The 27518-nt window shown below is 43.0% G+C and overlaps 1 protein-coding gene across 2 annotated transcripts in view; it reads right to left on the bottom strand.

Moving 5' to 3' along the window:
* The window catches only part of PARP14 (poly(ADP-ribose) polymerase family member 14), a 42847-nt gene extending 17618 nt beyond the window's left edge, over positions 1-25229 (bottom strand). Inside the window, exons 1-9 of one of the 2 annotated variants that reach the window (XM_047098886.1) lie at positions 25006-25229; positions 19639-19772; positions 18844-18877; positions 14182-14412; positions 11223-11459; positions 4288-6536; positions 3134-3370; positions 2352-2573; positions 26-104 (exon numbers count right to left, since the gene is read on the bottom strand). In XM_047098886.1, the coding sequence (XP_046954842.1) occupies positions 26-104; positions 2352-2573; positions 3134-3370; positions 4288-6536; positions 11223-11459; positions 14182-14412; positions 18844-18877; positions 19639-19772; positions 25006-25192 (3610 nt within the window). In that variant the 5' untranslated portion in view covers positions 25193-25229. The remainder of the gene's footprint in view (positions 1-25; positions 105-2351; positions 2574-3133; positions 3371-4287; positions 6537-11222; positions 11460-14181; positions 14413-18843; positions 18878-19638; positions 19773-25005) is intronic. The other variant, XM_047098887.1, reaches the window with a different exon arrangement.
* Positions 25230-27518: the final 2289 nt, after the last annotated feature.

The raw sequence follows: 27518 nt of genomic DNA on the forward strand, positions 1-27518 counted from the left end.
TTCTCATTTAAAAGCTTTACTGAACCTTGTTTATCTTCAGCCTTGGGAATTTTGTCACTGACGAAATTTCCGTTAGTCCTTCTGGCGAATTCATCTGAAAATGCCTGGAAATACAAAGACAGTTTTGACCACTACAATCCTCAGTAAATGAATAAATTTGATTCATCAGGGCTTTTGATCTTGCATGCACACATACTCAGGAGAGAATAACTCTCAAAGTGTTATTTTCATAATAGATTTTTAAAACTATGAAAATAATACATATAACTGTTTCTACAAATGCATTCTAGGAAAACTATTAAATATGTGAACAAAGATATAAATATAAGCATATTCATTATATGCTATTTATAACAGAGAAAATATAAAACAGTTTACAATCCAACAGGGAAATGGTTAAATAAATTTTAGTATATCCATGTGTTGGAATATTTAGTAGCCATTTCAAATCTCATTTTCAGGGGCGTCTAGGTGGCTCAGTCGGTTAAGCGTCCGACTATTGATTTCAGCTCAGGTCATGATCTCACAGTTCAGTTCATGAGTTTGAGCCCTACATTGGGCTCTGTGCTGACAGTACAGGGCCTGCTTGGGATTCTCTTTCTGCTCTCTCCCTCTGCCCCTCCCCTACTTGCACTCACTCACTCTCTCTATATATAATTTAAAAAAAAAAAAAAAAGTACACATGTATAAAAGAAGGCCAGGATGAAATTCAACTAAAATAATGAATACATTTTGTATGGTTCAAATTTTCTACAATGAATATGTGTTGTTTTCATAATCAGTGAGAGCAGGTATCTTGCCAGTTGTTAAAAAAAACCCGCAGTATTATGAGAAAGATAGTCACATGGACAGAAACACTTTATTTTTTAACTTCTTATTTGTACCAGGAGAGGAACCACTAGGGGAGTAGTCCTCTCTGGGATAAGAGGCTGGTGTATGTATTCTAGAGTTAGTGAGCCTGTGAATTCCATTTCTTTTCATGTTAGTGACACCATCAAATCATCACTTTATTTCTCCTTTTAAACAAGCAGGAGAGATTTTTTTGGGGGGGGGAGGGGGGAAATGAGTAACTTTTTTGCTAAAAGACTGATACAGTAGCTGGAGGGGGCCAGGGAAGACTATGGAGCCAGGGTCTCAGGCTCATGGGCCTCTAGGGAAGCTCCATGTGTAAAGGTGAACAGCCAGTTGAAAGACTTTCTACAACCGAAGGGGATTCTGGTATTTCTAGTCCCAACTCTCCTACTCACATGGGGATGTGCTGAGTTCATTCTAACCCCACCTTTTAGTTGTATCTCATCCTGACATTCTCCTCATGTTATTTACAGGACTACAACTGTTTTTTCTCCTATTTAGAGGACTACAACTTTTATATTATGTATTAAGATTTCCATGTTCATATGGAAGGGAATCCTATAGATTAAAAGAGGATTAAGGGATGTCAGCTCCACTGCAATATATGGGCCTTATTTGGATTCTGATTAAAACAAACAAGCTATAAAAACAAAATAAGGCCTTTATGAGACAATTGGAAATCTGAACATCGATTTGGTAATTGCTAAAATAATGAAATGACTTTCAATTTATTTTATGTGTGAAATAGCACTGTGGCCATGTTACCTTTCAAAAAGAATCCTATTGCTTAAAATAAAATAAACACTGAATTGTTTATGGATAAAGTTATGTCTAGGATTTGCTCGAGAGACAAATACCATATGATTTCACTCATATGTGGAATTTAGGGAGGAAAAAAAGATGAACACATGGGAAGAGGGGGCAGGAAGAGAGGGAAACAAACCACAAGAGACTCTTAAGGATAGTCAACAAACTGACGGTTGAGGGAGGGAGGTGGGGGGGGGGGGAAGGGCTAGATGGGTGATGGGTATACTAAGGAGGGCATTTGTTGTGATGAGCACTGGGTGCTGTATGTAAGTGATGAACCACTAAATTCAATTCCTGAAACCAATATTTCACTGTATGGTAACTAAAATTTAAATTAAAAGGATAAATAAATAAAAAAAATAACATAGGAAGAGGGGAAATAAACAGAGATAGAAATGAAACATATTGGCCAGAGGTTGATAATTGTAATTGATGAGTGATGGGTATAGGGAATTCATTATACTATTTTGTCTACTTTCATTAATGCTTAAAAATTTCCTTAATAAGAAGTTAAATTTTTTTCCATATCCATAAATTTGCTTGAAATTTGCTGTGCTACAACTAGTCTACACTATTCCTTTACTTTCCCATGTATGGGAAATACATGGAAAAAACAACCTAATAGACCAAGAAGACATTTGAGAACATGAGGGCTTAGCTGCCAAAACAACCAGAAGTTAGTGAGATTGTACCTGAATATTTCCGTGATCACTCGGGTGCAGCAGAAAGTAAACCTCTTGTAAAGTTGTCAGTTGAGTCTTGCTACTAAATTTCAACACTTCTGAAATGATTAATTCAGCAAAAATGGTTTTAGGAAACCCCAAATTTCCTGTTCCTATGGCTGGAAATGCAATTGATTTCAAGGATAAGCTCTCAGTGATTTCCAAACATTTTCTGATTATGTCTCCCATGATCTGAAAGGCACAAAGCACAACTTTATGCATTTTTCCTAGAATTGGGAGTCAGAACAAAAAGGACAAAAATTTAGCAACTTTGACTGTGATCTCTGTCTACTCCTCCGCTTTCAACAGAGGTGAAGGGCAGTCAAAAAAAGGAAAGAAGAGTATAGGAGCTGATGAGGAAAAGAAAAAGAGAACGTCAGAGGCCCTCCAAAAAGATCCAAACTTACTCAGCAATGAAGATAAGAAGCAGGGCAAAAACTGTTCTAATCCTTCATCCTCTTCCATTCTCCATGCCCTCGCCTTGCTATCCCCACTGAGGACGCGCCATTTTCCATACCTCTTAATGAGCCCCAATAATGACTGGGCGCTATAATCAATTTATATTATCAACCAGTCTTCAGAAGTCAGCTAGGGCTAAAACAAAACAAAACAAAACAAAACAAAACAAAACAAAACAAACAGCCCTAATGATAGAACCTGCTGAGAATGTGACAGAGAGGCAAGCTACATTACCCTGAGAGGAGGGTCCAGAGGGCTACCCAGTTTCCTAGAGAACCTAACTCCTGGCCCACCTTGTATGAAGATGTGCTGTCATCTCTCCAGTTCGGAGCCACCACATGAAGCACACGGCGGCAGTGCAGACTGTGTCCGCTGGTTTGGAGAACTGTGCCCATGCCAACAATTGCCATTTGTCCGACAATGTTCAATTCCTCCTGGAGCTTTGGCCCAGCTTTTGCCAGGAGGGCCTGAGAAAGGGGCCCTCTATTAAGCTCAAGATCCATGGGAATGGAGTTGACAAGAACATCAGCCTTAAAGAGAAAGCCAACAATTTGTCTCAGATGCTAACAAAAAGCATTCATCAAGGGGGACTATGTTTGAGCCGCGTGCTTGGCACGATGAGGGGGAAACTAAGATGATTGATTTCAGAGGTTGAAATGCCATCCAAGGCAAAGGGTTACTAGAAGCTTATTTAATTAACACTCTAGGACAACAGAGAGCTGTCAAAAAGCAATATATAAATAGTATGGGGTCACTGAAGCAGCGCAGAGGAAGTGACTTCCGGGGTCTAGAAAATGGGAATCCCTGCAGCAGGCAGAGGAAGACAGGACAGTCATCTGGGAGGGGGCCAGCATGAACATAAGCCCGGTACGTTTGAGCTGTGAGCAGATTGGTTGGACCTGATAGAGACTTTCTAAATCAGGCTAGATTAAGGCACCAAGAGAAGACAGGAGAGGGAATGTGACCAAGCGATGTTCACAGCTGCCCCGCATGGGTCACTGAGGAGTAACGTGGCTCACCCTGGTTCAGCGCCATTGACAAGATTCCTGTCCTCTGCCCGCATCAAATATTCTAATTTTTCTGTATCTGCTCTCTGTAAATTTGACAGGAAATTAACCTTAGATTTGCCAAAATATGACAGGTATAAAGGCACTGAAAAAGTATAAATGTGTAAGTGGTGAGGATAAGTGTAAATGTAAGATCTTCCTGTGGGTTTTCACATTTACCGGAGACCTAGCGATCTGAATACACTTGCAGTCCCCACGGTTAACTGGCCAATCGCTGTTAGTAAATGCCTCAATGAAGCAGCCCAGTTTTCTGAGGAAACCGGTTTTGAGGCCGGGAGGGCAGGCATGGGATTCTTTCCCTCGATCCTAATCTTCCTTTGGCAACAGGCTAACTGGAGTCACAGCACCTTGGTGGGTGTTCTGTAGGTAGGGACACTCACCGTAGCACTCTGCACATCCCCTTTCACCAGCAGGAGCCTCAGATTTCCCTGGGACAATGACATTTGTCCGTTTCCATGAACTGTTATCAAGCTGGGCTGGACTGCTGCGGGTAAACTGGGCAGCGAAGCGGCAACAGACAGGGAGTCTTCAAATACAGTTTTCACTGTCTCTGCAAAGGCCTCCACAGCCTTCTCTGCTGTATCCACAAGGTAAATCTCTTTCAAGGTATTTCCATCCTGGTTAAGCTGGAAGTTTTTCTTGATAGCCAAAACAATAGTCTTCACACACCGGGCTAAGGGAAAGCCAAAGACTCCAGAGCTGATAGCAGGGATGGCTATGGATCGGTACTTGTATTTTGCAGCCAAATGGAGACTTTCTTCTATAGCTTTCTTTAACTGGAGCACACACTTCAGGGCCTCATCTCCCTTCCACTTGGGCCCCACGGCATGAATCACATGCCGGTATGGGAGCTTTCCTGCTTTGGAGATGACGGCACAGCCAGGGGGGATCTTGCCCATCGTCTTCGCTATCTGGTCACAGTCTGCTTGGAGCTCAGGGCCAGCCGCTTTAGAAAGAGCAGCCGCTAGGCCGCCAGAGAGCTTCAGGTCCTCATTTGCAGTGCTCACTACCACTTCCACAGGAAACTGTGTCAAGTCGCCCCGTTGCACAATCAGAGAGACTCCAGGGGCCAGCTCTGCCCGAGAAGAGCACTTCTGTCCATCAGTGCCACCTCCCTCCTTCTTCCCTCCATTCTCCTGTAGTTCAATGAAACATCCAAATAACCGTTTGACTTCACTTTTATAATACTGTGCTTTCTCCTGGAAGAACTGGCTGACTCCTGGCTTATCAATATGGATGCTTTCAACACAGATGGATTCCCAGGCTTGCTTGATGATGTGCATGCCGTCCAGGACTTTAGCCTTTGGGCCAATTAGTAAAATGCCTTTTTTTTTATTCTCAGCATTGAAAATTACTTGAACATTTGTCTTCTTTATCTTTTGCCAGAATGGCTTTTTTTCTATCTTCAAATAATCAATGATTATGGAAGGCTCTATTTCAACCAATCTCTCTATTTTCGTGTGTTCTTCCACAAAGTCAAAAAGCAAGCTATGGGTTTCATTCACTTCTCTCACACAGCCTGCAATGATAACCTCAGCTTTGGTTCCTGAAGTTAACTCATCGATTATTACAGTCTTTGACGAGGAATTATGTTTCTTATGCAATCTGCGAGTGAGCCCTTTCCATTTCTTGCCATTAAGAATGTCCTTGTCCTCAATGTCTATGCGCTTAGAACTTAAGGCACTGACCATTTGCTTTTCAGCATCTAATAGGACTTCAGAGAAATAGCTGGTTAGAAGAACAGCTGTACCCTCTAGCTCATAAACAGCAAGAATTTTCTGTGCTATAAAAAGAGACTTAGAGAATTCTGCACAGTCTACTTTTTGCAAAAATTGGAAAATCTCGGGGGGAAGCTGGATGTTTTTTTGAGCCATGGTGTACATCTTTTTCTGTATTTCACACTTTGCTTTATACACATCTGTGCGGAGTCCTTTGAAGCTCATGTGTTGAGAAGCTTCATCATAAGACATCTCCATCTCCGGGCACTCAGTGTGGAGACGCTCCAGGATGCCACTGTGACACAAAAGAGAATACCTTCCTGGAGCAATGGCCACTTTTTCCTTTACACTTTGCTCTTCTTTTTTAATTTTTTGAGTTGTACTTTCTATTAATTCCTTGATTTGTGGCTCAATGTTCTGTACATCCTCTGATTTCCCCACTAAGGTTACAACCCCCATAAGTGTATCAAATTCAGTCAAAATCCTGTCGTCTTCTAAACTATTTTTTATGGTGTCCCACACTATGGGATCCACTTTCAATGGGGTGACTTTATATTTAGACCTGATGCTAGAGAATGCTGTGGAAACATCTTTCCGCCAAGTCCTGATCCTTAGTCTACCTAGACTGAATAATGTGGTTGCAGGTCTGATGGTAACTTCACCACTGAGTTCGGACCACATTAGTTCAGAGTGACAACGCCTCACTTCATCATTTATCTCATCCATCAGATGGTGCTTTTTCTTCAAGAATCTCCATAAGGGAAGATCTAACGATTCTCTGAATGGTGCTGGAAGCTTAATCAGAGGTTTCTCCTTTCCGTACAAGGCCGTGCCCAAAGAGGCATAGTATGGAAACACAGAGAGCGGCATATTACTGAGGTCAAGTTTCTTGGTCGTGATGGTGTGTAACACTTAAAAGGAAAGAAACAAATAAAGTAATCCCAGAGTAATGTATTTCAAGTGAAAAAAAAAATCTTTTCTATTAGAGAAAAAAAAGCCTAGTGTTTGTAGAACTTTGATGTTATAACATGCTATTAAAAAGCATGTTATTATGATCAAATATAAATAGATTTGTATTAATACTGCATAGGTATCCCTTGTTTAATGGAATACTTTCCAACCAAGATCACCCCATGGTGAAATTCTGCTAAGCAAATTCTATCTTCTTTTTATTTTATTTTATTTTATTTTTAAGTAATCTCTACACCCATCATAGGTCTCAAACTTATAGCCCTGAGATCAAGAGTCGCGTGCCCCACTGAGTGAGCCAGCCAGGCACCCCTCTATTTTCTGTTTTCTGGTAACACTGATATATCACTACCAGATTAACAAATAGATAAGAATTTGTTCACAAGTATGGGGGCAATGTTTGGTCCCAGTGTAAAGAATGTTCTGGTGCTGAAAGCAAAGCTCATGTAAGAATGATGCTATTTGCTGCTTCTTATACAGTCTCACAATTTTAGGCTTCATAGATGATTTAGATTCTGTTAATACCTCTAAGAGGGGGAACATAATAATAATTACCATAGCTTACCATGTGTCAGACACCATTTTAAGTGCTTTACATATATGTATTTATTTAATCCTCACAATAACCCTTTGAGATAGAGACACTATTATTATCATCCCTATTTACAAATGATAAAACTGAGGCTAGGAAAGGTTAGAGAACTCAAATAGGGTCATCTAATATTAGTATTATCTGAGCTAAGATTTGAGCCAGTGTCTAACTCTCAAGCCAATGCTCCTGCTCCTTTACCAGGGGTTCCAAAGAGGATCACCTCCTAGTCATTAGGAAGCCCAACCCCAAGGATTCTGATTCAGTAGGTTCTGAACCTCCCCTTGTCCCTGCTATGACCCCCTCTCCTGCCACTTCTACTGGGACAGTTCCTAGGGTGGGATGTGTGTGTGTGTGTGTGTGTGTGTGTGTATGGGCAGGTACTCTTCTTCCCAAAGCCCCTCTTCATTTTGTGTTAGTTATTAGATGGGCACAAGAGGTCTAAGAAGGAAGGGAATTAGAATGAACTCCAGTAACAAGTTGAATTAAAATAGCATCCTTGTAGAAAGGTGTTAAAAATAATTTCCCCTTGTGCATGATTGTCTCTTAGGCCTGGAGCCAGACATCATGAAAAGGATGTGGCCTTCAGAGGTCATTACACATAATATGAACTTCCCAACATGGCTTTGTGCAGGATCCAAGCCTGGGCAGGATCACTAACGTGATCAAAAAGACAAGAAATAACAAGCATTGGCAAGGATGTGGAGAAAAAGGAACCTTCATGTACTGTTGGTAGGAATGTAAATTGGTGAAGCCAGTGTGGAAAACAGTATTGAGATTCCTCAAAACATAAAACATAGAAAGACCAGACAGTCCAGTAATTCTACTATTGGGTATTTACTGAAACCAAACAAAAAAAAAACCCTACTAATTAAAAAGATACATGTACCACTATGTTTATGGCAGCATTATTTACAATAGCCAAGATATGGAAACAACCTAAGTGGCCACTGACAGATGAATGGATTAAGAAGATGTGATAATACACACACACACACACACACACACACACGATGGAATATTAATTAGCCGTAAAAAAACAATGAGCTCTTGCCATTTGTGACAACACGGACGGACCTAGAGGGTATTGTGCTAAGTGAAATAAGTCAGAGAAAGACAAATACCATATGATTTCACTTTTATGTGGAATCTAAAAAACAAAACAAATGGGAGCACCTAGGTGGCTCATGTCATGATCTCATGGTTTGTGAGTTGGAGCCCCACATCAGGCTCTCTTCTGTCCCCCTCTCTCTGCCCCTCCCTTGCTTGTACTCTCCCAAAAATAAATAAATACTTGAAAAACAAAATAAATGAACAAACAAGCAGACCCATAAATACAGAGAACAAAAAACTGATGATTGCCAAGGGGAAGTGGGTTGGAGGATGGGCAAAATGGATAAAGGGGAGTGGGAGATACATTCCAGCTACGGAATCAGTAAGTCACAGGGATGAAAGGTATAGCATAGGGAATGCAGTCAGTGATATTGTGATAGCCCTGTATGGTGACAGTAGCTACACCATACAGTGAGCAGAGGATAAGGTATAGAGTTGTTGAATCCCTATGTTGAACATCTAAACCTAATGTAACAGTGTGTGTCAACTATATTTCAATAAAAAATATATTTAAAATAATAAAGTAATAAAGTAATTTGCCCAAGATCACAAAGCTAATAAGCATCAAAGCCAGGATCTGTCTGACCCAAGAATCATCACAGATGACTCCTTATTGTGGCTTAAATTCTCCATCTTAAATTTCCTTCTCTGTACAAGAAAAAGTAACTATATGTAAGTTATTACTAGGATTCAGTGAAATACTGTGATAGAAAATACAGCAACAGATCTCACCTATAACAGGTATTCAATAAGAGTTCCTTCTCTTAAGGGGCGCCTGGATGGCTTGGTTGGTTAGGCATCCAACTCTTGGTTTTGACTCAGGCCATGATCTCATGGTTCATGAGTTGGGCTTTGTGCTGGCAATGCAGAGCCTGCTTGGAATTCTTGGTCTCTGCCCCTCCCTGCTCACTCTCTCTCTCAAAACAAATAAATAAACATGTTTTTAAAAGTCTGGAACGGTTCCCCTCTCTTTAAAAAAAAAAAAAGAGTTCCTTTCCTTAAGATTTTGTGAATCAGGTGGGGCGCCTGGGTGGCGCAGTCGGTTAAGCGTCCGACTTCAGCCGGGTCACGATCTCGCGGTCCGTGAGTTTGAGCCCCGAGTCAGGCTCTGGGCTGATGGCTCGGAGCCTGGAGCCTGTTTCCGATTCTGTGTCTCCCTCTCTCTCTGCCCCTCCCCTGTTCATGCTCTGTCTCTCTCTGTCCCAAAAATAAATAAAAAACGTTGAAAAAAAATTAAAAAAAAAAAAGATTTTGTGAATCAGGCTTTGTAAAATTGAACAAAATAATTTTAGAGTAAGTGCCTTACTTATTCCTCTTAAATAATCTGCATAAAATGTAGACTGCTAAATAAATTATCCTTTTAATCCAGCTTTAGCTACAGTTTGCCTCATTACTAATAACCTGTTCTAAGTGGTGAGATGGCCCATAAGAAAAATTAATGGTATAGGTGAGCAGGAGATTAGGAAAGAGTGGAGAATTTAAGAGCATAGATTAGGGTCCAGTCTAGCCATGTTCCAACCCTGGCTCCATCACGTACTAGCTATGTAACCTTGGTCAAGTTATTTGACGTTTCTCTGCTGCAGTTTCTCATTTGTAAAATAGGAATCACAGTAATAGCAATGCCCATAAAGCAGTGCCTGTGAATGTATTTTGTAGCACCTTGCAGAGTTATGCAAATGTAAGTCATCATCACGAGAAGGAGCAGCCAGAGAAGGAAAGGGAAGATCAGTATATCTCAGACCACAGAGAACACAGAGTTTGTGGGTTTAGAGGAAAAGGCATGGTCAACACAGTCAGACAGCATCAAGAGGTCAGGGTGAAGGGGAACCTCTGAGAGTACCCTGCTGTTCACAGATGCAGCTCTGCATAAAGTAACCCAGATTAAGCAGTTCCTGTTATTAGCCGTACAGAATGTAATGTAGACATTCTGAGGACACAGTCAACTGCCCAAGCCTTCAAGAGGTTGGAAGCCCCACCATAAACTGGGAAGTTAACTTCTAGAGTAGACAGCTGTTAATCCCAAGCCCAGGCTCAGGGAGATTTAAAGAAATTGTGACAGAAGCTCCTCTTTTGTCCCCTTGTCCAAGGAATACTAGGACTTTCATTCCATTTTAATCTAAACCATACCTTCACCCGTTTCCCTAACCCATCAAAGCCCAAGGGAGCGTCCTTCCCCTATGTTCATGAAGCAGTTTATCTTCAGTGGGTGGAATACCACGTGATCCTGTCTCATGCTCCCCCTGGTAATCCCAAACTCACTGTTCCTTCTTTCCCTAAAATGTCTGACCCCCTAATTCCTACTCCTCAGCCTTCACCTCTGAACATCAAGTGGAATCTCTGCGCTGACTTTGCACATGCCTCGGAGAACTGGCAAACTAATATCCACAAAACCCTCAGAAGTGTTTCCCTGAGATTCAGCTGGACATGGTTTTCACAGGGTTGCTGCAAAGAACTATCCAGCAGGCATCCAATGGATGCCACTAACCACCCCTATTAATTTCTGAATGATGATACTGACAGGTGAAAGGGAAGTAGTGATACTTTATAGGAACTGTGTTTCTGAGCATTTCTTTACCTAATCTTGTGGAAATTAACTTGAAAATTTCTACCAAGTATACAGCTAAAACACAGATCACCTCTTCTTTAATACAGTATTTCAAAGATTCTAAGAATTATGTATTTTCCATTATAGGTAGAGACTCATGAGAGAATCTCCTTATGTCTTCAGCATTGCTTCTCTAATGTTTAAATCACTGGGCCGATTAACTGTGATATCCCAGATGAATGGGATTACTAATTGGATTTCCAATGAAATTTATGAATAAAAAATAACATGCATCAGTACTCAACTGATAACTATTAAGATCCGCTAAAATGGTTTAGATTATGTCAGGTAGGTTTATAATGTCAAGCTCATAGATATTACCTTTTTTGTCAAAAAACTCAATCAGAGCTGAACTCTCTTCAGGCAAACATTGAATCCTGGCAATTCTTCCTCCTCCATTTTGAGGATTTTCAAATAAACATTTCAAATTATAGTCATCAGCCCCAGGTGGCAGGTTTTCAACCCTGATTGTTTTTGTCACTTCCAGAAGTCGTGGAGAAAGTTGAAGTTGTTTCACTGAATGGTGCCTGGCACAATCATCAACAAATTTCACAGCATCTACAAATCAAAATTAATCAATCGATCAATCAGAAAATTATGATTATATCTTTATATTATACAGAAGAAACTGTCTGAATATTAGTTGAGATAAAGGAGATAGCTAAACACTCAATTTTTAGAGGCAATATTTTATTTTTATATGAGGATTTACATGCTTAAAACTCCTGGTCTCTGAACAGCGATACACATATGAATGTTTTACCTGGATTACTGCCACTGAGCTGTGTCCCTGCTTCCAGTCACAGCCCTCTCCCACCCCACTTGACATCCTACCCCTACCGGAGAGCTCTGTCTACAGTACAAATCGTCTCATTTCACTTCTTTCTCAAGTCCTACAATGGCTCCCCATTACCTGTAGGCAGCAAGCATCAGTTCACACTCCTCAGCTAGGCTAAAAATGCCCTTGTTTGGCTATTTGAGTCTAAACTAATTTCCAAACATCACCTCTGGTTATTCTCTGCCATTCGTTTTATTTTCCATACTGCCAAAAAACCTAGTCATTATTTTGAAAACCCCATTCCCTTTTGCCTCCATATATACAATTTCCTATGCCTGAAATGCCCTTCTCTGATTTAAAAAAAAATATATCCTTGTCCTATTCCTCCTTCAGGACTCAGCCTGATTATCTCCTTGAAATTCATAGATATTGATGGTGGACCCACAATGTGACAGGTACTCTGCTAGGATCTGGGGATAAAGAAATGAGTGTAACAAGTCCTTGAAAGTTCACCACCTAGGAGGGAAGGAATCTTGAAAGCAAACAAAGGACCTATTGTAGGATCAGATGAGGCAGGAAGACAAATACAGGGAATCCCGCAAGGATCCCCAGAGAAAGTGGATGCTGATCTGAATTCTGAAGGATAAAGAAGAGATTAGCAGACAGATAAGGGGAGGAAACATTTCAGGCAGAGAGAAGAGCAGTGGCAGGAAACAACAGTGTACCAGGGACCCAGCAGACTGGGATCACTGGAGTATAAACTTCATAAGCAAGCAAGGCAAAACCAAGCCACCTTGTTTGGGTTCCCCTTCCTCCCATTCCCCACAGCCTGCTGCTCATGGCTTCACCTCTTGCATCTGCCATTTTTCATTTACATATGGGTCTCCAACTCCATATGAGGTCCTCAAGAGCAGGAACCAAGAATTATTCATCTCTGTACCCATAGCACCTAGCCTGGCACATAGTAGATATTTAAGAGTTTTGATTAATGAACAAAAGCAGGGCCATTTAGTTTTACCTTTATAAGAAATAATTATAAATTTGATATAAGAATAGCTCTTTCTTGAATCCTTATCATGTCTTAGATACTATATTAAGAGCTTTGCAAACATTATCTCATTTAATCCTCTTAGAAATCATATCAGGTAGCTACTACTTTCTCCATTTTACAGATAAGAAAAGTAAAGCACAGAGGGTAGTAACTCAGACAACCTCAGATAAGTGGTCAAATGTTGGAGCTAGAGTTCTGACTTCGTGACCTGTGCTCTTATTTAACCATTCTACTACCATGGCCACGGAATAGCGAAGGCTTGGAATTGGGAAATTTTCTTGTCCTTCTGATAGACGACTCCTCCCACAGACCTTGAAAAGCATTCATTTCCTGCATCCCATGCACTTACCCTCCCGCCTACGTGATGACCATGAAAGTACTAAGGAAATATATTGTAAAGGAGATAAGTGAACAGGGCTGCCTGGGTTCAAATCCAAGAATTTATTAGCATCCTGGCACCTCTGTCTCTTCAACTGTAAAATGAGGAATAATAATAATGATCTCAAAAGGTTGTTGAGGAGCTCAGTTGGTTAAGCATCCGATTCTTGATTTTGGCTCAGGTCATGACCTCCTGGTTTGTGAGCTCGAGCCCCACGTCGGGCTCCACACTGACAGTGTGAAGCCTGCCTGGGATTCTCTCTCTCTTCCTTTCTCTGCCCCTAGACCCCTCTCTCAAAGTAAATAAACTTTAGAAAAAAAAGGTTGTTGAAAAGAAGAAGTAAATACATGTACTGAGCTTACCATAGTACCTGACTTACAGTATCACTATATGACTGCCTGCTATTATTATTACCTTCCAATAAGTCCAGTTTGGTAACGCGTATCAATATTTACTTCTCCCAATAAGATAACACATGTGAAAATGCTGACTCCTCTGCCTGGAATCACTTTAATTTTTTTCTTTTAATGTTTATTTATTTCAAGAGAGAGAGCATGAGTGGGGGAAGGGCAGAGGGAGAGGGAGAAGAAGAGAGAGAATCCCAAGCAAGCTCTGTGTTGTCAGCCCGATGTGGGGCTGGATCGCACAAACCAGGAGATCATGACCTGAGCTGAAATCAAGAGTCGGACGTTTAACTGACTGAGCCACCCAGGTGGAATCACTTTTAATAACCTTAGACTTTAGATTTCTATTTGGGTGTGTTGTCTCTGTCTCTGTCCCTCTCTCTCTCTCTTACACACACACACACACACACACACACACACACACACAGACACACACACACACACACACACCACTCATACACTAAAGTCTGATTTACTGTATATATCAGAATTTAGTTTTAAAACAAAGTTGCTTCTCTTTCAAAATAAAAAAGCATCGATATTAACTTGGAGTCCTCTCCTACTAGCTATTGGAAAGAGTCCAACTTTCAAAGACATTAGCTGGATGTCTCAAATCCCAAAGTGTGGTGCAAAGAAAGATTGGTAAATACAGCATCACTTGATCTTACCTATACATTTTTGAAAGGTAACTACAGCAACATCAAAATCTCGTATTACTTCCACTTGAAAATCATCATTGGACAGGCCACTTATGTTCTCCACTAGCAAGGTTAACATTATACCAGTTACATTTGCCTTGAGATTTTCAAATGCAACCAAAGAGGAAATATTTTCACATTCTTCTGAGGTATCTTCCACTTTTTCTGATCTTCTGTTGAGAGAAAGTTTTGTATCCAATTCTTCAGACACATGTGATTTTAGAAGGACAAAAAGATACAAGATGTTATATTAATCTACCATGATCTTAGCAAAGTAAATTATCTTAAGACACTGTCCTCTTTCCTTCTCATTCTCTTGGCTAACTCAAACAGATTTTAGAAAGCTTTTTGCTTAATGTAATTAAAAGTAAAATGGAGTGGGGCACCTGGGTGGCTCAGTTGGTTGAGTGTGCAACTTCGGCTCAGGTCATGATCTCACAGTTCATGAGTTTGAGCCCCGCATCTGGCTCTGTCCTGACAGCTCGGAGCCTGGAGCCTGATTTGGTGTCTCCCTCTCTGCCCCTCCCCCACTCACGCTCTCTCTCTCTCTCTCTCTCTCTGTCTCTCTCTGTCTCTCTCTGTCTCTCTCTCAAAAATAAGTAAACATTAAATTTTTTTTAAATAAATAAAATGGAGCACTTAACAGTCTATTGTTATTAAGTTTGATTTTATTATATCCTTTCCTGCCTTGTCTCTCTGAGGAACCTGCCTTTTGTAGTATTTGACACATGCTTCTATCAAGCACCTTATTATAGTTATTGAAGTCAGCTTCTCAAAAGCAAGGGATATATTTATTCATCCTGTATTGCTGGCACATAGTATATTCTTGAGGTTCAATAGCATTTGCTAAATTGGAGATTTACTGCTCGTGCCACTGGAGGAAAGGGAGAATATCTTATGATGCCCATGTAACACGTTATGCTCTGAAAAGTATTAAGTTTTCATCACCGAAGAGAAAAAAAGGATACTTGCTGAATGACCAAGGAAGACACAAAGAAAGTAAAATTGCCTAGAGAGCTGTATGTATATGTCAAGCTCACTGAACAGCAATCACCCCAGCCAGCTTGTTCCTCTCCGCTGTTGGCCCTAAGTGAGTTCCATCTCTGCATCAGGTCAGTCTCACTCAGACCTCACTCACTCACTGCAGCATGATGTGTATAAGATCTTTAGACGTTCTGTGAGTGACTATTCAGTTGGGGCCCTTATTACATTCAAGGCACTAGAGGTGTACAGAGGGATGCATACACAAAACATGAGATAAGGAACTTACAGATTTTTCTCATGGAGGCATACAAGAAAAATGACAAAAGGAACCGACATTTGTAAAGGTTTATTATGACAGAGTAAAATGCTCTGTGCTCACCAAATCCATTTTGTTTTCTCTCTGAGCAACATTTCCCAGACTTCCCACAGTCAAGCTCATGTGGCTAATGGGATACGTGTGGAAGTGTGAACTGTACTTCCAAGCCCGGCCAGTACAAATCTCCTTTATGTGACTCTCCATTCTCCCTTGCAGTGACTTTGGAGGCCACATATCAATAGTAATATTGTCAAAAGATGGAAGGAATCTGGGATTCCTGAATGACTGTGAAGCAGTCTAGACTCCCCCACTCCCCAGCTGCCAACTATATCGAGCTATGATTTAGGAGGTTGTTTGTTACCCCAGTCGGATCACCCTCACACATACTCCTGTTACATGCTAGATGTAACACCACACACACATATACACATTCATGCCAAGTAAAAATTGGCTTGAGGATTCAATAATAACCTAAATTATCTTTCAATGAGACAGATGTCATGAAGCAGGAGGACTGCTGAGCTGGGGATGAGGTTGCCTGAGTTCAAGCCCTGACTCAGCCACTCTTTAGCCATGTGACCTCAGGCATGTCTCTTTACAAAATGAAGAGTATTGGATTAACCGAATGGTTAAAGCCTTTCCAGAGACATAAGCTTCTACGACTATTAGAAGCTCCATCACAAGAGAGGCTTGAGGCTTGGTTAACTGCCAAATAAAGAGCATCAACAATCCATCCAGGAGTCTGAGAGAGAAAGAATGGGACTGGGCTGCCTTGGAAAGCCTTCAGAGAAAAGGGGAGGCTGAGTGGATCTTGAAAGCTCTCTAGAGTGTAGGTAGAGAGAAATGGGATGGAAGGGGTTGTGAGCAATAGAAGTACAGGCAGGGTGCTGTGACTGCCCCAAACTACTTAGGAAAAGGTGATCTGACTGATGAAGCTCAAGGAGCACTTGTGTGCAGACAAAAGTGAGGCCAAAAAAAATCGTCTTTGTCCAGAATGTGGTGTGGACTTTATCTTGCAGTTGGTAGTAAGAGTGAGTTGTGGAAGGTTTCTGTGATAAGGGTGACAGGATATTCAGCAATAGTACAAAGGGCTGGTCAGATTTCAGGGGAAGGACATCAGAGAGACCCCAGATACAGGGCACTCCTGCCATGCTGGATTTGTGAGGTAATAATGGGAGTCTGGCATAAGGGAGGGACAGATGAGGAAAACTTACATTGATCGTCTCTGTGACCAATGTCTGTGAAGGCTTAAAGAGGAGAGACGACTGAAGTTTCTAGTAGGTGACGGGCAGACTGGTTGTGTACTTCAAGAGAAATAAGGTAGCCGGAAAGGGTAGGAGGAGGAAGATGACACAGGTAGCTTCAGACATGGTGGCTCTCACATATTTTCCAACAGGAAGATCAGACACAAGGTCTGGAATTTAGAAGAGTCCAGGCTGGAAATATAGATTTGAAAAAGCCAGAGTTTGCTGACCACAAGGGCCAGTGTTTCTCTGCTCTTGCGTGTCTCTCTTCTACAGGTTCTTCCAACTGCTGGTTTCCACCTTTCAGACCCAGCCCAACTCTGCTTCGCCGGGAATCGAACATTAGCTCAGGGCTCACATCCCCTGGTGTTGGTGTGTGGCTTGATTGACCTATCCTTACTCTGCCAACTGCTTGTCCATCTCCAACTTCAGGATTTCGTGCATGCCCCATGCACTCTCAGGGCAGCATTCTCCGTTCTTATCGTTCCTGAAATACGGGACCTATTAGGGAACCACCTTCCACCCTGATTTTGCTCGTTCTGAAAACTATCTATACCATCCCAATTAATTTCAAGAGTCCTAGCCTTAGGCTCACTGTTAGGATTCAGTGTGGAGTAACCATTCAACAAAGGACCTCCTCTTATGTCTCTTAAAGGGGACCATTAAGTATTTTGTCAAAGACTGCCCAACTTCCTGGCTGGTGACCATCATTAGAGTCTGGGTCATGTAAAAACAGGCTAGCCAATGAGTCTAAAATCTCCAGTATGATGAAAATTCCACTGGTGGGTGGGGCTGGATGGCTCTTCCTTATACTTACTCACTTATACTTGGGGTTATACGTGAATCTGAAATAGTGCTGACAAATCAGTTAAGACACAGTGAGGGTAAAATCTATGAAACTGTAAGAAACACAGACTAGATTAATTCTAGACCCAGGAAGTGGTACAGATATAAATGTACCAGTATAAAACCACTTCCTGGTCTAAAATTGAGTTTGAGGGTACAACACATAAGGCATTTTCCAAGAATAGATAAAGATTTAGGGGGTCACAATGAACACCAGGAGTTGTGTAAGCCAGTTCCATATCTGAAGAATAGAAAGCAGGAATTACTCCAAACAGACAAAAAAAAATTCCTATCTTATAAGAATCATGAGCTTCTAAGAAAACCATGCATCCTAGATTCTATAGTTTAATAGCATGTTAGATGAAAACAATCTATACATCCCTATCCAGTCGGTTTGCCAAGTAAAGGCAGCTTAGTGCTATTTTCAAAAGAGAAGGTTGCAAACCTCTAAACATGTTCTCAAGACAATTTCAATTTTAGAGGACAGTAATTTATACATTTTTTAGAATTCCTTTTGCCTAAGATTTGGGTATATACATCATTTTATCTCTCGTACTCAGCCATTCAGCATAGGTCCTCATCCCTCCCCTTTATAACAGCATGCTTAGCCAGGAAAACTTTAGCAATACTAAAATTGCTTCTTTAGTAACTGGCAGGTGGTCCTACAGGCCAACATCCGGACACAGGTGAAGCAGCAGGATCCACAACAGCCGCTAGGTTGCAGGCCGTTTCCTACAGCAGATGGGATGAAAAGAGCTGCTGCTGGCCTGGGGGGTGCTGCACTCACATCCTGCACCCAGCACTTAGAAGCCTTTGTCCACCCTCCTGTTGTGGCTCCAGAGGACAGCACCCTCCACGCTCAGTGCTCAGAAACGGACTTAGCCACATACGGCACCCACTGACACATCATGTCTTTGCTTCTTGATGGGCTCTAAAGGTTGGCTTATCACCATCTCCCAGGCACCTCTTTGCTTCCCTTCAATTGCAAGGTGTCTCCCAGTCCCCACAGAGAGAGCTGTTTCCATGCTTCTACCTGAGCCCTAAGATCTCAGGGGGTTTCCCCGATGCTCACCCTGAGAACAACTGGCCGAGAGTATGTAGATAAGGCAGCCTGAGGCGTCTCTAAGCTGAGCACACCCTGCTTTGTGAAGTCAAGAAGAGAAGGATGACCCCTGCAGGTGCCATCTGTAATGAAAGCAAAACTGCTGGCGAAGGCCACCTGTCTCAGTTCTTTGACCTTACCTGGTTCTTTGACATGTTCTTTGCCTTCCGGTTCCTGAAATCCAATAGACAATAGAGTAGCATCAATAAATTACTAATAATTTCTTTACATTGAGAAACTGTCCCTGGGGACTGGCCCGGAGGCATAGGGTCAATAGAAACAATAATAAAAAGCTCTAGCAATTATGCTGTTGAATGCACCTCGTGTGTAGTGTTGTATCTACTTAGCTCCAAAATCATTGGTCAAATGAGTCACAAATAACAGAAATTCCAATTAACACCAAGCGTTTGGGGTATGGAGTAAGCCCTAAATCTTTTCCCCCATTTAACATGTACTGAGTGTTTGCTATTAACCAGCACCGGGCCAGATGCTCTACAGAGGTTGTCTCTTTAATCCTCACAACAATCCAACAAGGTAGATACTATGACTATCCCATTTGACAGTCAAGGAAATAGTACATGCAGTATGGATCACTGTCCCCTCAAAGTGATGTAAAGATAAAGCAAACAGAGCAAGTTCCAGGTTAAAAGCACCCAGGACAAACAAACCCAAAAATTTATACCTTCAAACCACCCTTATTACAATCTGAAAATTCTGACTTTTCCGAAAGTGCCTAAAATCAAACAAAAAGCGCCCCCTCCTTCATTATTCCATAACTACCTCATGACCACTCTCACTCCCTCCACATCTGTAAGGTGCTTTCTACTCCAATTTGATTTATACTTCTCATCCCACCGTATTCCCCATGTTGTGATTCCCTTCCCACACACCTCGGCAGAACATCCTACTTCCCTTTTACTCATGTTTTGACTTACCTTTGTTGGAATTTCCCCTTCAAAGGCATCCTGGACTTTGTCTGGGGCTGTGGGCAACTGGACAGTTAACTTGAATGTTCCTTTTCCTGGCCATATTAACTCATGGTTCTTTTTCTCCAGAACTTTTTGCTGAACTGAAGTTAAAAAAAAAAACTGTCAAGAAATTTTTATTCACAAAATTACTCCATGATTTCCAGAGGGTTTCATCATCATCATTCAATGGCTAGGTCATTTTCCCAAGCGAGTCCTTGTGTGGTGAAAAGAGGAAAAGTTTAGTGAGTAGACATGGATTTCAATTCCATCTTTATACCTACTTTTTTTTTAAACCTTGGGCATGTTCTTTAATAAGTCTTACTTACACAGCCTCAGTCTCTTGTCTATAATAAGTTATTAATGAAGACTGTCTTGTACAAGTGTTGTGTGTTAAAAAACATTATAAAGAACTTAGTTCAGTACCTGATGTTCAGTAGGCACTCAGAAAGGTAGCCATATTTATTCCACAAGTGAAGGAAAGTAATCAAAGCATGCCTCATGGTGAGCCAGTGAAGATTGGGTGCTGGGACATGGCATGATGACAGCGTGTTTTAGGAAGGCGACTTGAGTGACCATGAGCAGAATGGCCAAGTGCCTAGTGCAAAAGATGTTTCACTCAGTTCTTTAACCTGTGATAAGAGCCTCACATCCAGTAATAAAAGGAGTAGAAAAGAAGGGAGGGGAGAGATTAAAAAAAAAAATAGAGGGGCGCCTGGGTGGCACAGTCGGTTAAGCGTCCGACTTCAGCCAGGTCACGATCTCGCGGTCCGTGAGTTCGAGCCCCGCATCAGGCTCTGGGCTGATGGCTCAGAGCCTGGAGCCTGTTTCCGATTCTGTGTCTCCCTCTCTCTCTGCCCCTCCCCCGTTCATGCTCTGTCTCTCTCTGTCCCAAAAATAAATAAACGTTGAAAAAAATTAAAAAAAAAAATAGAATTAGCATTCCAGGCAGCTGGGCTGTAGTGAAAAAACTGACCAATGAACATAGGAGTCCAAAGACTTGGATTCAAATTCCAACTCTGCCAAAAACTAGATGAGTGACATTGAGAAAATATCTTAACTTCTTGAGTCTGTTTCCTCCCTTAAAGCAGTGCCTGTGAATGAATTTTGTAACACCCACAAGAGTTATGCAAATGTAGGTTATAATTATGAGGAACGGCCAGAGAGAGAAAAGGAAAATCTGTACCTAAGGCCACAGAAAATAGGGAATGAGTGACTTTAGAGGAGAGGAGATGTGGTCAAAATAGTTAGATGGCGCAAAGAGGTCAGGGTGAAGGGGAACCTTTGAAAGTGCCGTATTACTCACAGATGTAGCTCTGACATGAATGTTGGGCTACCATGTTGTATTCTGATGTGGATGGTCTGAGAGGCCAAGGATATAGGGAGTCATTAAGAGGAGCTTGAATAACTTTCCCACCTCACGTATCCATGAAAGGGTAGGAGAAGTGAGGCCTTAACTGGATACTAACTTGGAAAACAAGCCTCGGGGCGCCTGGGTGGCTCAGTCGGTTAAGCGGCCGACTTGGGCTCAGGTCATGATCTCGAGGTCCGTGAGTTCGAGCCCCGCGTCGGGCTCTGTGCTGACAGCTCAGAGCCTGGAGCCTGTTTCAGATTCTGTGTCTCCCTCTCTCTGACCCTCCCCCGTTCATGCTCTGTCTCTCTCTGTCTCAAAAATAAATAAACGTTAAAAAAAATTAAAAAAAAAAAAAAAAGAAAACAAGCCCCATTAACAACATGAGAAGGAATGCCAGACTCTAATTTCGCTCTTTATCAGGCAGAAGAGATTTTCACACGGACTCTTAAGGGGCTGTCCTAAGCTAGAGTGAGGACTGAGGACTGGATAAGACCCCTGAAGCCTTAGAACAAGCCAAGTTTTATAAGCCAAGTTGTCTAGAGTCGTGGGCTTCTGTGATGCATTCCTTTTATTATTCCTTAGACTTTGGTGGAGTCCTATCTAGGCATCTAAATGCCAAAGCCTGTTCTCAGATTGTGCACAATATGTACGGCACCATTATTTCAAGAGAGCAGGCAGGAGCAATATCAGTAAGTGATCTGCAACAAGGAGAGGTGAATCTGGGAGGAAAAAGAGCTGAAACTCTGATGTCCAGCCACCCTTACCCCCTGTGGACAACCTCCCTTCTGCACTAACTTCAGACCACCTACATTTAATTTACTTAAGGAGACGGGTTTCCTTACCCCAAAGAGACTGAAAATAATCAGGAGCCAAATTATGACCAGAAAGAATGATAAATGCACACATCTGAAACACGGATTAAAATCGTATTAGTCAATTTATACTTGATGTTTCAGAAATTGAGTGAACTATTTACAAGTAAGATAGATACAGCAGGGTGCCTGGGTGGCTCAGTTAGATAAGCATCCAGCTCTGATTTCGGCTCAAGTCATGGTCTTGCAGTTTGTGGGTTCGAGCCTCACATCAGGGTTAGCTCCTCGTTGTCAGCTTGGGATTCTCATTCTCTCCTCTCTCTCCCTCTCTCTCTGTCCTTCCCCTGCTCATGTGAGCGTGCGCGCACACACACACACACACACACTCTCTCTCTCTCTCTTCAAGATAAACTTAAAATAAATAAACAAACAAATAAAAGTAAGATATAGCTTCCAAATACTTCTGTTTGCTATGCATTAATTTCTATAGAGAATTGCTGTTGGGTTCATTCTTATTATGTGAATTATATGGATAAAGTTGTGCTACACTGTGGGCCTACACCTGTTGAAGCCAGTTCCTAGAGTGGAGGGTGGAGGGAATTCCTGCAAAAGAAAGAACACCCGGAGGACCCACTAGGGTGGGTCAACCATTGTTGGCAAATTTCTGATAACCTGTTACAGAGGCAATGGTTCCTCTGGTAGGAAACTGAAACTGAATAGGAACCCTCCCCCTCCCCCCAACCACCCAGGGTCTTTGTCCATAAAAGGTTTTGAGTTGTACTAAGTCTGAGTTGTCTGTTTGAGAGGGGCCACTACTGTAGCCTGGGGATGGAGGTAGGGGTAGTGGGCTGGGCAATGTGAGGAAAGAAGCCTGGCAGGGACACTGAAACCATTTCTGTTTTCAGGGCTGGAAGAGAATGGTTATCGACACAAAATCGTATTTTGCACTGTTGATATTTTTATGCCATTTGTACTTTCTTTTTTATGCCATTTGTAGTTTCTGTAATCACATTCATTCAGGGTTGTCAACAAACAACAGGGTTTCTCAAACTTTAGCACACCAGGGGCACCTGGGGTGCTGTTTAAATGTGCAGATTCCCACTGACCCAAACCCAGGTTTCCTAAATCTCTAAGAGAGAGCTGGGACTGTGTCTGTTTAGCCTGCTGTGAGTCAGATGCAGAGGTCTGTGGCCCCAATTTGAACTACTCACGAGGATAACGGGATTCTAAAGGAGAAGGAAGAAGGGTCCCTAAGGGCCAGGCTCCTATGATGTGGACAGTTGTAATCAAAGAGGTAAAACTCCTTGAGGAAAATGAAACCCAGGGGACACGGCTTACATTGCACAGTTGCCCTCTCAGCATTCTTTGGTGAAATTAATCCTTGGAAAACTTGGTACTTTGTTTTCATAAGGGCTGTGAGCCTAACAGATCTCCTGTCCCCTACCTGCCTCGCCTTTTACACACTTAGTTGTGGACCCCTCTTCTCTCTGGGTTTCATTCTTTCCTTTTTGGATCTCTGCCTAGAGCATTCCAATTTCTCACATGTAAGCCTCATTGCCTCTCCTCTGGATCAAATACTTGTCCAAATCCAGCGACAGGAAGCTGGAAGCAGGGGTTGTCCACATCATTTCCTATGAGAGTCCAAAGTAAAAAGCGAATGCTCTGGGAACAACAGGTCACAAGCCTCTCAGTACAGACCCGGTAGTGTTTTGAACAAGCAGATTGGTGGGTGCTTATCTGCCCCCTTTCCTAAGGGTGACAACAAACCGGAAGAGGACGAACTCAGCCACTCAGCTGCCTGTGGGGAGGAAGCTTCCCACCCACAAAGCTCAAAACTCCCAACCCAGATCAACTCAGAATGTCACCCCCACCCCCAGGCCAAGGACCACCATGAAACCAAGGGAAGAGGTACCAACGCACCCTCAACAAAGATTCTGCGTGCTGATCAGCAGCACATGGCCTTCTCCCTCCAATAACTTTCTATATTTACACCCAATGTGATTTTAGGCAGCACTTTTGCCCCCAAGTGACCCCAGAAACACTGGGAGAAAATCCCTATGACTCCTCACCTAAAAAAATAACTGAAGAATAGAGACTGTCTCTCTCCCTCCCTCTCTCTCAGAGCATTGACCTCAGTTACCAAATCCAGAATACCACACAAATACGTATCTTCCATCCCCAGGCTGATTTTCATTGTTCAAGGACTCGCTTATCCTCACCTAGAATATTGCATGACTCTCCTAAAAGTTCAGATTTCCAAGCTCTCTCCCAAAAGAAGTCAAAGTACTTATTTTCAACCAAATTTATCTCCTGAAAGTATATTTGGACATGCCTCTCCCCTGCCAAGGGGGTGGAGGGCGTTCCTACTCTTTATGGTATCCTACAAGGCCCCCTACCATCTCAACTTTCTCTTAGCCTGAATTTCCTGCCCACCGTTTCATAAGAAGGAGGTTTAATAACAGAAGGCCTAAGATTTTTAAAATACAGGTGTCTCCTTCATGACCTTATGAAATTTCCCAGACCTCACGTGTTATTTTAGGACCCAGTCTGCAGACCTTGCTTGTACACAGGGATTAGTAGACTCCCTCGCTACTCGAGCCAAACCTCCCAGAGAGCGCCATGCATGTTGCCCGAAGATGCCTTGTGCTTTCCTGCCCCCTGCACTGCAGCCCACGTGCTCCCATCTGAAGAGCCTTCCCCAATATTCTTCCTATCAGGAATTGAACTGGCTCTCAGGAATCAGTTTACATGTGATTCTCCCCGGAAGCTTTCTCTTCCCTTAAAATTGTGCTCCCATTAACCTCTGGAGTTCTAGAACAGCTGCTTTAATAGGAAGGAAAAAACTGCAATGGACTTGCAACTCTGCCACCAACACACTATGTAGCCTTGTAAAGTGAGGTGAATAAAGCAGCCTGTCAACTCCTTTCTGTTTCTCCGTGCTACATGTTGAACTCACTTGCGCGGTTCTGCCGCCACCTTCAGGCCAACACCGGGAGCGCCTAGAAGCACAGCGCCCCTCGCGCGCTCTTCGTCGGTCCGGCAGCCCCTCGCCCTCCCTCATGGCTGCTGCTGGAGCCGGGAGGATTCTCCCGCTGCAGGCCCCAAGCCCAAGTTTACCCTGGGGGAAGACCCTGGTTGTCCCATCTCACACCCATCCCTCGCGCCCCTCACCGTCCTCTCGATGGAAGAACACTAGGAAGAGCCCCGGCCTGCCCGGTTCCTGGCGGACCTCACACTCCCCGCCTCCCGATCTCTTCGGGCTCTGGAAGTACATCTGCAACTTGGTGCTCAGGTTCTTCGGGGGGTCGGGGCCCCAGGACCCTTCGACCAACAGCGGGACGGAGCCTGACACAGCCATGGTCAGCTCCGCTAGGCTGCCTCTGCCGCCCGACCCACCCCAGCAGAGGGCGGCTGGTTTTGCCCCTTTCGGTTTCGTTTCCCAGAAGACTCCTCCCTGTCTTTAGTTTTTGGCCTTTGGCTCTGAACAGCTGTCCCAGGATTGAACTACTTACCGCCGCCCACCCAGTTCTTCACCTTCAGCTCTGGCCCACAGCAAGTGCTGGGCATCGCCACTCCAAGCATCTGGTCTTCCTCCATTTGTGCACCTGCGTCCCAAAGCTCGGGCACTGTGTGCCACTCACCCAAGTCACAGCCGAAACCAGCATCTTTGAGTCACGCACAATACCTTTTGCAAACAGAAAGCTTCACTTTTTCTGGAGGCCAGCATTTTAAGAGAAAATAGAATGTATTGGCAAACTGTGACTCTTTAAAATGTGTAATGAAGTCCCCAAATAGGCCCCAAACAAATCATAAGAATTTTACCTTGCTTTTCTTTTGCATTTTGTTCGCTGATCTGTTAATATTATATGTCTAGAAATTCAGAAAGGGAGGGCCATACATTCACAGTTCTTTGTGGAATATTTAGTAGGTGCCATGCCCTTGGGATGGTCTCAACGAACATGGTTCCTGCCCTCATTGAGTTCACACAGCTGTGGGGACATAGGAACGATGACTGTGCAGTAGGTGCTTCAGGAGGAAATATACAGGTGTTCCTGGAACAAATTAGGAGGGCTTCTAGCCCGGTGTAAGAGCTCAGGGAGAGTTTATGGGGAGGTGACATGTGACCCGAGGCCAAAGGATGATGGGGGTATCGATGCTAAAAGTAAAAGTCAGTTATTTTAACCAGCAAAAATGGGTTTATTTGGTAATAGCAGAGAACTGCAATTCAGGGCAAGCAAACTACTGCAAAAACCATCTGCTTGTCCAACAAACAAAACCGAGGACAAGAAGGAGGAAGTTGGGAGGGGTTGTTTTGCACACAAGGCTACTGGAGAAAGCAAGAATTCAGGGTGATGACAGTTTCTCATTGGCTGAGTGGCTGGGGTAGTCAGTTTCCTGCTGGGGCTCCTCACTGATAACTCTCTCCTGTTGAGTATTCTTCTGTTGGGGTCTGTAATTGACAATTCTGCCTGTGACTGACATGGAGTGATATGCCGAGACAGCTCTTCCTTCTGGCCTCCCAGCTCCATTTCAGTGAGGTTTCCCTTTATTAATTTTCACAGGGGGATAACCTTGGAGGGCTGAGAAGGGAGGGGTTCCCATAATGTAATTTACTTGTATAGGATCACTCTGGCTGCTGTGTAGTCGCTGGAGTAGAGGCAGGGAGGTCAGCCAAGTAGCTACTGTAGTTTCCCAAGTGAGGGATAAGGGTGGCTGAGAGCAGGATGCTGGCAGAGGAAGACCTTCTGAGAAAGGGTGACATTCCAGTTTGACATTGAAGGCACAGGTGCAGGACTTGCTGAAATATGTGCACAGTGGAGAAGATGCTCAGGTATGACTCCATGGTCGTCCATGGACAGCCTAAGCAACTGGCTAGACATAAGGGCATCAACCAGATGGGAGCATCACCTGTGGCCAGGAATGTGGGAGGGAGGCTAGCAATGTATGTACCTTTGACCCGTAATAAATAGGGTGTGGGAGCACCTGGGTGGCTCAGTCACTTAAGCATCTGACTCTTGGTTTAGGCTCAGGTCATGATCTCACAGTTTCTGGGTCCAACCCCTGCCTTGGGCTCTGTGCTGACAGTGCAGAACCTGCTTGGGATTCTCTCTCTCTGTCTCTCTCTCTCTCTCTGCCCCTCCCCTACTCTCTCTCCCTCTCTCAAAATAAGTAAACAAACTTTAAAGATAAAATAAAAATAAATAAAAGAGGGTGTCAAGTGAGAAGAAGCAGTTATCATTCAAAAACCACCATATAAGGAAGTATCTAGTGGACTGCGGGGACCACATGCACTATCTCCTGGTGAGGAGGGAGGAGAGGGACATGGCAGTGGACAAAGGACTGAAAGGAAGGGAAGGAAGTGGAAGCAGCATGCATAGTCAGCTCTTTCCAGAAGTGTGACTGTGAAGGAGTTAGCAGTGTATGGGGTTATAGGATCAGGGAGCTGTTGTTTTTGTTTTCTAGCTTTAAAAATATTTTAAGATGGCAGAGTCTTAAGCATGTTTAATACTGGTGGAATGAAGGAAGGGATGGTTGAAAATACAGGTTGTGGGAGAAGGTGGGAGGGGGTTCTGGAGGCATTAGCCTCAGGCAGGTAACACTTTTCTCACTGCACCAGGACAGGAAGAGGTGGAGAACAGAGGTAGGTGACTATGGGGGTGCCTGGGTGGCTCAGTACATTGAGC

Source organism: Lynx rufus, unplaced genomic scaffold, assembly GCF_022079265.1.
Source record: "Lynx rufus isolate CCGP_SWC_20201006 ecotype Redwood Valley unplaced genomic scaffold, mLynRuf1.p SCAF_5, whole genome shotgun sequence".
NCBI lineage: Eukaryota > Metazoa > Chordata > Mammalia > Carnivora > Felidae > Lynx > Lynx rufus.